General features: G+C 37.6%; 1 protein-coding gene across 5 annotated transcripts in view; it reads left to right on the forward strand.

Annotated features, from left to right (window-relative positions):
• The first annotated feature begins 9390 nt into the window (after nt 1-9390).
• Nucleotides 9391-15132, forward strand: part of kiaa1549la (KIAA1549-like a) — a 90220-nt gene continuing 84478 nt past the window's right edge. For all 5 annotated transcript variants that reach the window (XM_086073836.1, XM_086073838.1, XM_086073837.1 and 2 more), the window contains exon 1: nt 9391-9824. In XM_086073836.1, the coding sequence (XP_085929962.1) occupies nt 9617-9824 (208 nt within the window). In that variant the 5' untranslated portion in view covers nt 9391-9616. The remainder of the gene's footprint in view (nt 9825-15132) is intronic.

The raw sequence follows: 15132 nt of genomic DNA on the forward strand, positions 1-15132 counted from the left end.
AATCGTACCTGCCAGCGGATGAATAATGTAAAGCTTTACTGAGAGAGCATGAGACGCGACACTCGCGCAATTTAAGGCTGTGTCCTTCGCACATAACTTGTGTCATGTTTTCTTTAGGAATCTGGCACGCGTCTGGCTATCTTTCATTTCATTTGTGTTGCCTTGTAGCATGTGCGTACCACTCAGATCTGTTGAAGCCATGCTTGGATTGAAGGTTCTCTTTGTTTGTTGCTGCCGCCATCTGCCAGTGCCTTAACAGCAGAGCCCAAGATGTCACTTCAGGAGTTTATATATATATATATATATATATATATATATATATATATATATATATATATATATATATATATATATATATATATATATATATATATATATATATATATATATATATATATATATATATATATATATATATATATATATATATATATATATATATATATATATATATATATATATATATATATATATATATATATATATATATATATATATATATATATATATATATATATATATATATATATATATATATATATATATATATATATATATATATATATATATATATATATATATATATATATTAGTGTATATAAGTGTATTGTTTATTCAAATAGGCTGGCAGCACTTAGCCTTCAGACTCTGAATATGATGGGCGTTTTGGATACATAGGAGGATTCTTTATTATGTTTAAATATTGTTTAACTTAGTTTGCTTGCTAACTCAGAGTATGGTTTTACTTAAGCTACAGGCTGCACATTTAGGGCTTTGACTGAATGATTATTATTATATTTTGTATGTGTGAAAAGAGTGATTTGATATTTTGATAATCAATTTCTACTCACTATAGTACTTAATTCATAACAGTATTGTCACTGTTTACTGTAACTGCATTACAATCTAGATAGCCTCTGGGTTGCTGTGTTTTGTTGTTCCTTTTAGTTTGATTTGCAGTTTTAACATATTTGTTTGGGGGAGTGGCATAGATCTTGAACATAAGTTTTCAATGTTCACAGCGTTTGAAATAATCTAGTAATTTACAGTATCCTTGCTGAGCTGTTTTGTGTTCAAGGTGTATTAGTCATTGTTTTAACGTCCAACCTGTTCTAGGTTGAACCTGTCAGTTTTGTTACATTCCTTCAGGGTGGGTTATGCATAGCCTTGCTATTCTTTTCATGTGTTAAATTTTTGTGTGGAGTAGTGCTCAGTTGGTCTTTTATGGCAATCGGCACCAAAGACATTGTCGTTCAATCATTTTTCTGAGGCACACGTTGATGTTATTCATTCTTTCACCTCCAGCAAACTGTTGCAGTCTGAAATAAATATTGTCAGAGATCTATTTTACAAATGAGGTTGAGGTTTTATTTTTCTGAGCTATATTTGGCAAATTGTATTTGGAATGTATAGATATTACGCTGCTATGTACTGATTATCTGCCACTTTGTAGCTGTGAATTTAGAGGATGAATCTCATTTAAGCCTGCAATTCTGTCTATATTGTAGTTCTGGTGACTAGAAGTGGATTTTACTTTGATTATAGAGTATAAATGCTATCCTACATGCTAGTGCCTCTGTATATCTGCTATAATGTTTTGAAGTGATTTGTAAACTGCTGTAATGGAAGTTGAGCTTTTTTTGGGGGGGGGGGGTTGCGTGTGCGCGCTCGCGCGTATTTGCGTGTGCCTTTTAGCATCAGTATTTCATCTTGAAATGTAGGCTGATATTAACTCTTAGATTGTGTAACCAGTGTGGTGTTGACTTCTTTTTGTTGTCGTTTGTATTGTGACATGCCTTTTTCCATATCGGGCTGTATTTTCGACTCTTTGTACTGTACAACTAGTGCCTTTTTCCAAACTGGCTGACGGGGGATGTCTCATTGATATCATACCCATTGCAAATGTGTGTACTAGATCCTTCTTAGAGGGTAGATCCCTAACTTGGACCTCACCAACAGTTTGAAAAACAATGTGTTTTACACAGTATCCTAAGAAAGTATAAGTCAGGGAATGTTTATCACCAAGAACACCGTACAGTACTCAAAAATGTAGGACCTGAATTTAGATAAATGCAAAGCTTTACCTTCACACCTGAATGTATTTGTGGAAATTCTGTTGGATTATAAGATACCTGATCAGTGTGTTCTCTCAGTGTGTGATCAGAGCATAGGTGATTCTTGTATGCAGCTTTTACCATAGGCAGGCGTCAAAATGTTTTGTCAGGAGTTCTTCCAAAATGCTTTATCCACCAATCAACGTTCAAGTTGCCCTCATCTATTTATTGTAATGGTTTTGCTGTGTTGCCTATGTAATGTGTATTTTATGTATAAATTGCTACTGTGTTAACAATCCTAAAACAAATGAGTGGTTGCACAGTTCAAAGTGGTGTGCCTCTCAGGTTTGAATTTAGTGTGCGTACGTTTTGTGCCGTTGTGTCATGGCACAGACATTTTCTCTATTTATAAAAAAAAAAAAAAAAAAAAGTAATTGCACACATGGACGAAATTGTTGGTACCCTGCTGTAAAGGGGGTGGGGGTGACCAAGGTGGTTCCTCTAATTAGCATCAGAGGTGTCTTTTTATTTGTAAGCAGTCACTCAACCTATTTAAAGGGTGACAAGTAGTCACCGCACTGTTTGGTGACACAGTGTGCATAAGACGAAGCAGCGCGTTGTTCCAGGAGATCAGAAAGAAAATTATAGACATGTCAAAGGTAAATGCAACAAGTCCATCTCCAAGCAGCTTGACGCAGTTGCACATACAGAAAATAATCATGGCAATGTAGCCAACCTCCTTAATGTGGCAGAACAGACGGATCATTTGAATGGTAACAAAGGATACCAGAATAACCTCCAAAGATTAAAGGTGAACGCCAAGGTCAAGGTACATCAGTGTCAGATTGCATCATCTGTTGGTTGAGCCGAAGTGGACTTCTTAGAAGATGACTGAGGAGGAAGCCACGGTTCAAAATAAATAATTTCCTATCTGTATGTTTACAAGCCACAAAGCTTCCGGGAGAATGTCATATGCACAGATAAGACAGAACTTTTTCGCAAGTCACATCAGATGCCAAAATGAAGCATACCCAGAAAAGAACACTGTCCCTACTGTGAAACATGGATGGGGGCTCTGTTATGTTCTGGGGCTGCTTTGAACATTTATGGAAGCCGCAAAAACATGCCATCTGGCAAAGGCATCCTTCAAACCTAGGACACTCCTCAAGAGTGGGCCAAAAAACACCACCTGAGAAGTCGAATTGGAAGTTGCGAAAATCATTTGATTGCAGCAATAGCCTCAAAAGGGTGTGCAACAAAATAAGGGTGTTTATTATTGTTGAAATTTTCAAATAATTTTATTGAACCATAATTTAAAAAAAAAAAAGCAACGTACAATTGTTATAAAATAACAGAGGTGTAGTAACAATTTTGTCCATGTGTGTATGTTCCTTGGCTGACTCTTATTTGGTCTCTCAATTATATCTATTGTTTCTGTCAGATCAGTACCATCACACAAAATGAAAATATGTACCACCCCGGTGATTTCCAATCGTCCCTTATCAATTTGGATGGACCATTCAGCCTTGACTTTCCATGCAGTCAGCAGAGGGTCAAACAGTTCCCACAGGCAAATGGAGCCCAGCAGCCTTAAGTATCAATTGAACGGATCAACTTTTCCTTCAAATTGGCAACTGTCTTAAATAATAGATTTTTGTCCCAGATTGGTTTCCTTGTTTGTGCTGGCACTTGTATAAGTTACTAGTTCTAATTCAATATAGATGTTATGTGAAGATTTATTTTGTTTGTTGATGTTTGGTATCGAGCTGCATAGATGTCCAGTTAAGTCCGCAGACTCATTTAAGTATAATTAGTACCACAAGTCTCTAATTATTTGGTTGATGTTATTGTATTTAGTCAATTCTGTAGACACAGTTGGTAAGTTGAAACCATTACCGTTAAAACTGAGTACATTTTTGTGGTTTTATGATTTTGTGTTCTTAAATGCTACACTAGATTGGTATGTAGCAACTGCACTGTGCAATATACAACATTTTGAGGACTGGGGAAATTCTAATTGTTTGGCTGTCATCTGTCACGTGTGTGATTCTTTTTCCCCCCTCTAGTTCTGAATTTTAGTGTGACCAGGCCTTATTATGTACTTAGTCACAAAAAGCGGGTTCCTTCTTGGTGACTTATTGGTGAGTGTCAAATTATGAATTGATGTCAAAGTTCTCTTTGAAATAAAAAAAAAACATATCTTTTGCTTCAAATGCTCTGTGTTTTTTATTTATTTAATATGTATATACTTAAATTGCAAAATTGTCATTTTTTTTCTTTTCTAAAAATGGTTTCAACTTGCATTACTTATTTACATGCATGTCACCAATGATAACAGGTGCAAATACATTTCGGCATCAATTTCGTCTTTGCTCAAAGCACTGTCCCAGAAAGACATCTCTTCCGCATCAGCTCACAGGGCAATATTTGCTCGCACTCAGGGATTCTTAATCATGTCAAATTGTGCATCGATGTCCATTTTTAGACTACAAAACAGAAGCATTGAGGTTCAGAAATGTAACAAGGTTAAAAAAAAGAAAAAGAAAAAAAGACAAGGCCCATAGCAGAGCAGCAAACCTTGCCAATCCACTTCTAGTAAAATAAATAAATACCTGTAGATTTATCAAAATTAACATGTATAACAAGTTAAAATAGAAGAAACCGTGTTTATGAATGCAGTTTTTTTCCTCATCCATTTTAAACTTTTATGTGAATTTGATTGGCTGGTGTGTATAGGTCAGTTATTCACCCCGTCCACTGCAAGAGGTCACAATATTGAAACAACTCCCAAAAAATGTACACAAACTTAAAAATTGTGTAATGTATATTTAAAATAATAAAATAATAATAGTTCTGAATTTATAAAGCAATGCATGCAACAATATTTTCCCTTAAAAATCTACCTATCAAAGTTGCATCCTCAGTTTGTCACCTTTATTCACAGTACTCACTAAATGACACAATAGCCTGGTCAGCTATCCCTGACGACCCCCTTTCCTCTTCCCGACTTTTTTTTAAGCAGCACTTCACTTAATTTGGGCATTTTAATAAAGTGAATTCATTGGGACATCTAGCAATTGAAAAAAATTGTAGCTACAGTGTACAATAGGTTTTAGTGGAGAAATGCATTCTACGGTTCGTAAAATGGATGGATAGATGCATGAATCATTAAACTTAATCATAAAATATAGACGAAGAACATAGAAGATGCGATAGCTAGACTATGAAAATAACCACTGTTTGGAAGCCTTAAATAGTGGAGAATGTTTAACAATAGTGTATGATGACCACTAGTGGCTAGACAAGACCATTGCTTTGAAGACTTGAAAGTGGAGTTTCTCCATCTGTATGGTCCAACAGCCACGTTTAAACCAAAGCTTGACAGTTGGCAGAAGGGATATTTGTTTTCTGCTCATGTCAAAACAAAATCATAAAACTATTAGGAAATGTAACACCATTCCAGTCAAGAAGGAGAAAAATTTACAGTGTAGCTGCTGATGAGTAAGCACATCGGTCGCCGATTGAGGATGAGGAACAGCGGGGAAGATTATTAATGAAGGAGGGGAGAGGAACATAAGAGAAAACGAATGCAAGTACAGATTGCTGGTAAGAAAACAAGCAGATGATGGAGGAGAATAGAGATGTTGTACATGCTTGTTTGTTTTTGGTTTTGTTTAAAAAATAAAATACATTCCAGTAGTTGTAAACGGTGATGAACAAATGAAGCTTCATGATGCACTTGTATTTTTTAATTTTTTATTTTTTTTACTCCCCTAGCTGTCAGTTTTGATATATATATATATATATATATATATATATGAAGTGAGGTCATTGGGACATCTAATTGTTTTCACTATTTTATATATATATATATATATATATATATATATATATATATATATATATATATGATACTCTTGGTGTAAAGAGTAAAAGTGGTTCATGAAGCTTCATTTCATTAATTTCTCTTTGACGATGCAATGTTAATGGTTAGCCAGTAACATTGAATGGCTGAATGGTTTATTTTGGTTCCATACATAGGAAAGAAAAGAAAACACAAATATACTTTTGAGCAAATCAATTAATAGCCGAAAAAGAATAGGTTGAACCACCGGGCTTATTATTGCCGTTCCAACATTATTGTAATATCCAATACATTGCATCATCAAAGACAGCACGCCGTTTTCAAGACTTTAGATTGGTCAGTGATTTGTAAAAATAGCATCCATACATGTGGTGTAAGTAGTGCCAATTTTTACTTAAAATGTATTTTACACAAGGGGATTACAGGAATGCTTAAGCTAAAAAAAAAATCATATAGTTTAGGATGTTGTGAATGCCTGGGAGCAATCACTTTAGATCTTTAATAAAATGTTTGAGAAATATACCCTTTGAAAAAAAAAAGTGGTTTTGTGGCGCAACTTGCCCCCAATGTGTGGTAAGTTGTGCCATTAGTCAGAATTCAGTGGGCTAAATTGTGCCATTGATAACTGAATTAAAAAAAGATCATTTTAATCTAAAAAAATATAATGCTATCTAAAAGGAAGGCAAATTCAATACAAAACTTTGATTTGCAGGTTTTGGAGGCCTTCTTTTATTCTTTTGCTTTTCCTGTTCAGCCATTTTATCTTCTCTTTCTTTGTGAGCCTTCTCCAACTCCATCTTCTTAGGAGTGTCAGTCACAATTTTAGTTTTGTCTTTTTTATTATTTTTTTATTTTTTACAATTCTGTTCTTTGTTTCTGTGGATTTTGGCAAGGAAAAAATAACTTCTGAAGACACATAACCCAAGTGAGCAGAACAACCAGATTTGTACTTGTTGAGTGCTCGGGAGGGTGAGCTTGAGCTTATTTTTTTCTTCCCCATACCCCTATATTATTTTTGGAGCCATCCTGCAGAATTGTATCTACTTTCCAACCAGACATATGGTCTTCCCCTCTTTTACTGCTCTTTCCAACTCCTCAAAAGGAGTTGGAACCCTGTCTGTCTGTCCTTTTTGTATCTGATGTCATGATGAATTTGGGTCAAAAATTAAGAATGGCACATACTTTTAGTGATCAAATGTAAGAATACGATTTACAACAACAATAAAATACAATAAAGTAATATAGAATAAATAATCATAATTTAGAGGAAGTTGTGCCACTAGCACAATTTAACTCAGGTTCTTTGGCACAAATTACCCCAAGAACACCATTTTGGGAAAAAAGCATTCTCCAGCTGTTTAGAGCCAGCATCATGCTAACCATATAGACTCATGAAAACATGTGTAAACACAGCCATCAAAAAACCTTAATCATAAAAATTTTACTTTGGAGGGCAAACAAATATTTTTGGAACTTATATGTGCTTATCTCTCAAGTTATGTCTCCCTTTTTAACCGGATGAGCAAAATGGATGTCTCTTCAAAAATATGTGGTCACATGACCAACTTGTTCTATGGTTTTCTAAATAACAGAACCCTTGGCACAAATGACCCCACTCACCCCGATATGTGCTGTAGGTAAATGTTGGCTGGAGCAATATTTGGCCGTTTATGTCCTAAAAGGCCAACATTCAAGACTATTGACTGGGAGTGACAGTGCTGCAAGAATAGAGTGCAATATGGTCTGTAATAATTGGGCCTCCTATGCAGCATTTCATGTACCCCCATTAGGCTCCTTGCACACTATCTGACAATAAGAGTACCACTGCCACCTACTGTAGTGGTGGTGCAATTACACTTTATTCTAGTACGACCAACAACAAAAAAGTTCCTTTAATTCACAATAAATAAAAAAGTAAATCAAGTGGATATTGTAAATAGAGCTTGAGAAGGTGTCAAGACTTCCTGGGACGGAGTGGCCATTTTTCACAGGTAAACTACATTTAATTTTAAAATGTTTGTTTGTGTTGCCTTCATAATTTAGCAAAAACATAATGTTACAAAATGTTGTGTTTTTTGGTGTTCCTATTTCATTGTCAGGGTCTACATCACGTTATTTAGAGTTACCCAAAAATCATTTCCTGCGTGTTCGTTTTCTTCAAAAAGGAGACGGAATAAAGACTCAAAATGGCGTTTAACATTTTGTATGGTGTCTTCCAAAGTTCAGCAAGAATACAATTCAGGACAATCCAAGTCTTTCTTCCGTTCTCGATGTCTTTTTATGCGGTCTGCTTGTAGGAGCCCGTCCGTCTGGTCGTGATGAGAAGGTTAAGCTGACCGATCAGAAGGTCCAGTAATGCCGGGGTGTTCTGCCATCGAGCCCACCGATTGGTTGAAATCTCCTTGCCTATTTTCCTGCCAAACAGAATTGCAGAAACAGCTCCCCCTGCCCTACGCACATTTTATATAAACAGTGGCAGTGGATGATATTTACTTCTGCGATAAACTGACCTCAATCAACGATACAATGACTACGTTTACATGCAGTCAATAACCCTTTTAAAACCCGAATATTGCCAATATTTGGGTTTTGAAAGGCCATGTAAACACGCGCAATAACCCGAATATGCTCTTTTTCGGGGTTCCAAACGCCATGTATACGGGGGTAACTCTGTCAACTTGTGCATGTAAACGTGTTATTCCGATTGTTCCAGAAACCCGAATTCTGACCATAACCCGAATATTGCCTGCATGTAAACGTAGTCCTTGTTTTTGCAAGTGATCGATCATTGATCTTTTGGAGCCAAATTGTATATTACTCTTTTAAAAATGTAAGTAATATGCCATATTTCCAACAATGGCAATGTGCCAACCATTTCACAATCAGAAAAAAAAAGTCCAGACGCTCATAAACCGACTAACCCGGCAAGTTTTTGATGTCACTCACTAAGCCACGCCCCTTAAAGGCAAACATGCAATGCTATAGTTTTTGTAATTGGTTTGACCCAACATATTACACCATAGCTTTTGTGTTTTTTGATTAGCTGTTGTGTTTATCTTCTTTCTTTTTTTGCATTGTAAATAATCCTACGCCTACCCCTAATCTGTTATGTCATCCTCATTAGTCTTTGATGTTGTTGTAATGATATTGATGTGTTGTTGCACATACAGGTAGTTTTTTTTTCTTTTCACTAATTTATAATTTTTCTTAGCCAATTCTGAGCATTAGATATTTGGTGACTAGTTTGAATTTAATTCTAAATTCCAGAGAGAAACTATGTCTGTAGAGGTCTGCAGGTCTACTTCTTTATACCCAAGATGTTGAATCAGTAATTTCTTTGCTTTTGCCACTTATGATTATCTTTGACCACCTATAATGCTCAGCAGGCCTATGCGCATTTCCGTTTTTCTAAGTAAGAGAGACATTTTATTTTGAAGGCGCCATCAACTACTTCCGTTCACAAATCTGTAATTAACGCGTTGGCGAGCATCTTTGCGGTCACAGCAGGGATATCAGACTTCACACACACAGACAGCGTGACGGGTGACGGAAGAAATAGATCAGTCTTTGTTTCCCGGCCAAAGCAAGCTCCCGGCGGAGGGTCCATGGAGAGCGGAGCCCTGCTTGTGCGCACCCGGGGCAGCGTGATCGGATGCCGCCGTTAGCTGTTCTCCATCCAGCATTAATTGGTTGACCGATGGCTCCCAAACATGCGCTCTTTCCCAGCAGCGCTGGCCGCGGGGTCGGGCGAAAAAAGAATCCCAAAAAGCAATTGTGGAACCTGGATGCGTGGACGCCGAGGCAGGAGAAGAGGACGCGGGCGCTGGGCGGGATGCTGGCCCGGTGCTTTGTGACCGTCAGTGCGGTCCTGATGCTGACGATCCAGTGCTCATTTGCTGCTGATGGTGAGACGCTGATGCTTCATGCTTACACCGTTACACGTCCTTTATTTACGCCTTAATCATCACTCAGGCAGAAATAAATGATGCTTTAGATTGTTGACATCTGCTGTCTCATGCGTCCTCTCAAATTAGTGAAGCTTTTATTTGAGGACGTAACTAGACGGTTATTGAGTGGGAGAGCTTGTTTTGGCTCTTAGATACAAGTATGGCTTTTAGAGACAAAATGTTGATGTGTTTGGAACAGTTAATCCTGCTGTACAGTGTATGCAGCTCCGGGAAAACTGGAGCAAAAAACACTAGATACATTTAGCTATTTGGACTTTTAAAATATATATATATATTTTTTTAATGGCAATATTTATATTTTGGATTCGGGAGTTATGTTGTCATCTTATAAAATGAAAATTATATTTTTAATAACAACATCAAAATGATAATTTCATTTTTTAAATACAGCTCATCTTATGTGTGCATGGTTTATGTAAACAACCTCCACCCTGTCTGAGTTCTATTTAAAGCATGTGCGATTGAACATCACTTGTTCCAAGCGTCCCTAAACGCGCATTGGGAGCGCACAGTGGGCGCACAAGCAGCTACAACAATGACCACGCTTTTGCTCTGCAATCGCCCGGTACGACTTTTTTTTTTAATAATAAAAATAAATAAAATACATTATTCATTATTCATTCATAGAGCATCGGGCTAGAAGTTTTTCAACCTCTATCATTTCCATAGGGGACGTTTCATTGTCTACGCAGATCAATGATTTATGATTTTTCTGTCCTCGAGACATGCGAGAAGAAAACACACGCACGCACGCACGCACGCACGCACGCACGAACACACACACACAAACACACACACACACACACACCGAAATAGCAGCAAGGCCCTTCACATCTGATTTCAGCTCTTGCAGAGGACCATACTGTTTAATTATGCATGCATCAAATATTGAAGCCAGAAGTTTGTTATGACTTGCATTTACAAACGTGTTCTCAGAATACAGAAAGGATTACAGATTTGAAATGGTCAATAGAGAAGGAACAGCATAATACTTTTCCCAAAAATACCGCTTTTTCATTTCAAAGGTCCATTTTTGTGTCACGTGTGGGTTGTGTTTGTTGCACCCCAAAAGAAAAGGGCAGAGCCAGCCAGGGCGAGTCGCTCCGTTTTAATAGAAGCAACAAAAAGCGCACAACACGTGGACAAGAAGTTGCTGTAACAAAAGGCGACGACGACAAAAAGGTGTACGTCGTGGGCATGAACAGGAAAACACAAAATCACGCGGGCGTGCGGATAAAACAGAGAGGAGTGTATCATAAACGATACTGGGGTAATTACTAGTAGTGTCCACAACACCAAAAGAGAATGCTAGGCCGGTTGCGGTATCAAAAACGTCAGGTACGGCAAGCAGCGTCGCGCAGCAATAACCAGACACTCCTCTCTATTGCTGCCAGGCTTTTATTTCAACCTGATGACATGATGCAGCAGGTGTGTCGACAGGATCCGCCCGCCAGCTGTTTCCCCAGCAACTGCAAGGGAGAAATGAGAAACGGGAAACGGCACAGAGCCAAAACATAACACCCTCCTGCTTGTGTCCAAATTCACAAGGCTGGGTCCCCCCAAGGCCCAATTTGTCGACAGCATGGACAAATTCGGCCTTCGGAGGACGCGGCCTTGTGAATTCGAACACAGGCAACAAACTGACAAGAACTGAACGAAAGAAGGGAACTAAATACAAATACTAACGAGACAACGAGAGACGCGTGGACATGACACAAGTGGCTGAGTGAGCTGATCGGATGACATGAGGGACAAGGATGACAATGACAAAACTTGACGAGACATTGACAAAGGAAAACATGACAACATCCAACTAAACCAAAAACGCAGACATTTGCATCTGTTAAAAGGCAAAGCGAGACACATCAACGAATGAACATTGTTGGTAAGAAACAAACACAACAAAATTGCTTGCACACTTTTATAACGGATCCTGTTTTGTTGTGGAACAGGTTCTTTCCATTGGGATTTACTTTCTATGGGAACAATTAGAGGCGTAAAATTGCTTTTCAGTTCAAGGTAATAATCTCTCAGCTGAAACTTGACCTCTGTTCTCTGACCTATTCTGTGATCATATCTGCTTTTAGGGATGGCAGAAATGGAATTGATTCACAAAAAAAATCGATCTTTTGGAACGTTGGAAACATCTCCCCACAGCGACATCTGGTGGCCAAGTGTGAAATATTACAATCAAACAGTAGATCAGTGTGGCCAGCTCCCCAGTAAGGAAATTAATCATTGGCTGTCTGTCATCACCTAATTTACACAACTGGCAATCGGGCTATAATTGTAATGGACGCCATAAGAGAGAGAAATAATCTCATGGGAAACAAAAACTGAATAAGTTAAAATAAGTGTAGAAGTACAAATGAGCTTTTTGTTGCTGTTACTTGGTTTGTTTTTAATTTTGCGTCTCAACATGACTTCAATGCTTTGATGAAACCCCCAGTGCTATCACAGTTAATCAAAAACTACATTTCAACAAGCTTTTTTTTTTTTTTTTTGCGACAAGGTATCAAGTTTTGACAGAAAGTATTAAAGAGGAAAAAGAATGACCTGCAAAAACATGACACCCTTAGCGGGAATTGAACCTGGGTTACCTGGACAACAGACCTTTTTCTCAGCCAATTGTGCTGGTGCGTTACCACTAAACCAACCATCATCAGGGCAATTTTACATATGAAGTATACTTAGGTTGGATTTATTTCAGATTTAAGACATTATAATATAGTGCAATGGTCGGATTTTATTTCATTTTAGAAGAGGCACTTGCTGGAACAATGTGACGTTTGGAGACGTAATGGAACGCAAAAAGGCAACTGTCACGTGACATCCTGATTCAGACAGATTTAGGAACGCGATTCGAATCACAAGTTTCCGCCCGGGTTCCGGTACGTACCAAAACGCAGTTTACATTTGAGGAGCATAAAGAAAGCGGATCGTGTTATGAATAGATTCCTAAATGAGTACAGAAAAGTCAGAAGCTTGGCAATCATTTTGCAAAAAGCTCCACTTGGCAAGCCATCCCAGTTCAATTTGAGAAAACCGCCCACTTGCTCTTAACATATTCTCTTTTATATCCTACTGCTGAAAGCAAGATGGTGTGGCTAAAGGTTTGATTTGATCACCTTGTTACATAACATTCAACATTTACAGGTCTTGTTCGGAGGAGTATGGCTTTAAGTGTATGAGCGTATTTGTGCCTGGCTGGCTCATACACTGCGCATGTACGTTGTCTTTCATAGTTTTTAAGAGATCTCCGAGAACCGTCAATAGCTGAGATCTTTTGGTCTGAGTTACCATGGGAACAGATCTGCAGTCTGTAGTGGTCTCACTGCGTGTTTCCATTTGTCAGTCAGCGGTTGTAATAACAAGAGTACACGAGTCTGGTGCTGGAACACACATTTTGGACATCAAGCAACTCTGTTGGGTTTTAATCGAACCTCCAGCTGATAAACGCCAATTTATGTACCCATTTTCAACTCACTTCACAATTGTGCATCTTATACTTTGTTCATGGGATTGTTTCCAAATCACCAGGAGCAGTCGCCAGAATGTTTGTTTTCTTTTTATATCCCTCAACACCGTGTCGGCCTCAAATGGCAGTAAACGTTTGTAGCCTTTCTGCTTATATTGACATTTCTTTTAATAATACTTAAAAAACATGATTCATGGTGTGATTAATCAGCTTGCACGTTCTCATTACATTGCAAGCACAAATCATTTTGACTGCAGTTCCCGTGATTCACTTTCATGGTGTCGTCCGCCCGTTTGTGACCAGAGAGAGATTTGACCTCATCAAAGTTGTAAGCGCGTTGAATAATTTTGTGAGGTCTGATGCAGCTTGCGTTGTGACTCGGAAGTGTTGCTCCTATCGCATCTGAGGACGGACTGATTTGTTAAACGAAACAGAGAGAGGTTATGAACGGGTTTTTATTTGTTAGTCTTGTCTGCCTTTGATTGCGCACAGTCAACTTGCTGACAGTTTGCTTGTGCGCGCGCGTGTGCTCGATTGAGAGGAACTTAAAGCCGGCCTGTGTGTCATCCCCCAGATGCTCACACAATTTTACTTAGATATCCATTTTGCATGAAAACACGCTTAAGATTTGTGCATAAGAATGCCAAACAGAAAATATACAGTTAAATTCTGCCATCACATCCCCCCAAAAGAGAACAAATTAAGCCAAATAAGGACATTAGGATGCAAACTGTCCTCTTCTGCTTTTTCCTTAAATTTATGTTTGAGGATTACTGTTAAAATATTAAAAAAAACACACACTTTAGCTCCTTAAAGCTATTACACCCTTTTAGACAATATTTATAGAATACGCTGATTATTTCAAGAATGCTGGGTGATCTTGGATTTGTTCATATTTGTTTTCCCACAGGAAATGAAAAATGTATTTCAAAGTCAAAGTGTCACAATCATTCAACCTTTTACCTGTTGTTTGACCAGGCAACATTTGAATGTTCTCAGAGGTGCACACTTCTGAAGATAGTTTAACTGCTGCTGATAATACAGGGTGACACCAAAAAACGTGAACTTTATAAAACCAAGAGTGATGGAATAAACATGTTTTATTCATAGTAATTGAAACCTTCAAACATGCCATTTACAATCAAACAATGATGGAACTTTTTTTTCTTTTCTTTTCTTAAATGACTCCCTCCTTTACGAATGCATTGAAATCTGCTGTTGAAATTCCTCATTAACCGCTGCAAAATCTCAGCTGGGATAGCTGGAATTCCATCATTGTTTGATTGTAAATGGCATGTTTTAAGCTTTCAATTACTATGAATCAAATATTTTTCTTCCATCACACTTGGTTTTATTGGATTATTAAAAAGTTCCGTTTTTTTTTGTCACCCTGTACTATGTGTATTCATACATTTCTTTCCTCTTCTTGTATAATTGTTGATTTATTGCGGATGATTATGCTGAGCATCTGTGGCCAACTCATCCCTTAAATGTACAGCCATAAACTCACCTACTAACATAATAACTTACAGTAGGTACTGTGGGCTTTTAGTTAACTTCAGTTTCGGTCTAGTAGAATGTTATTATAAATTCCATTAGTCACTCGACAGTCCTCATTAGCTGCTAATCTTCTGCGGTCCCAAAAAAAAATCCAAAGTGAGATGTGTAGAGATCTCAAGTGATGTCATCACATATCGTAGGTTGAACTCCATAATTATACTTTCTCAGGGCATTAAACTGTCGTGGTGCAACTGTACTTCTTTTAGC

The sequence above is a fragment of the Leptonotus elevatus genome, chromosome 4 (assembly GCF_054856555.1).
Source record: "Leptonotus elevatus isolate MCC_2025b chromosome 4, RoL_Lele_1.0, whole genome shotgun sequence".
Classification (NCBI taxonomy): domain Eukaryota; kingdom Metazoa; phylum Chordata; class Actinopteri; order Syngnathiformes; family Syngnathidae; genus Leptonotus; species Leptonotus elevatus.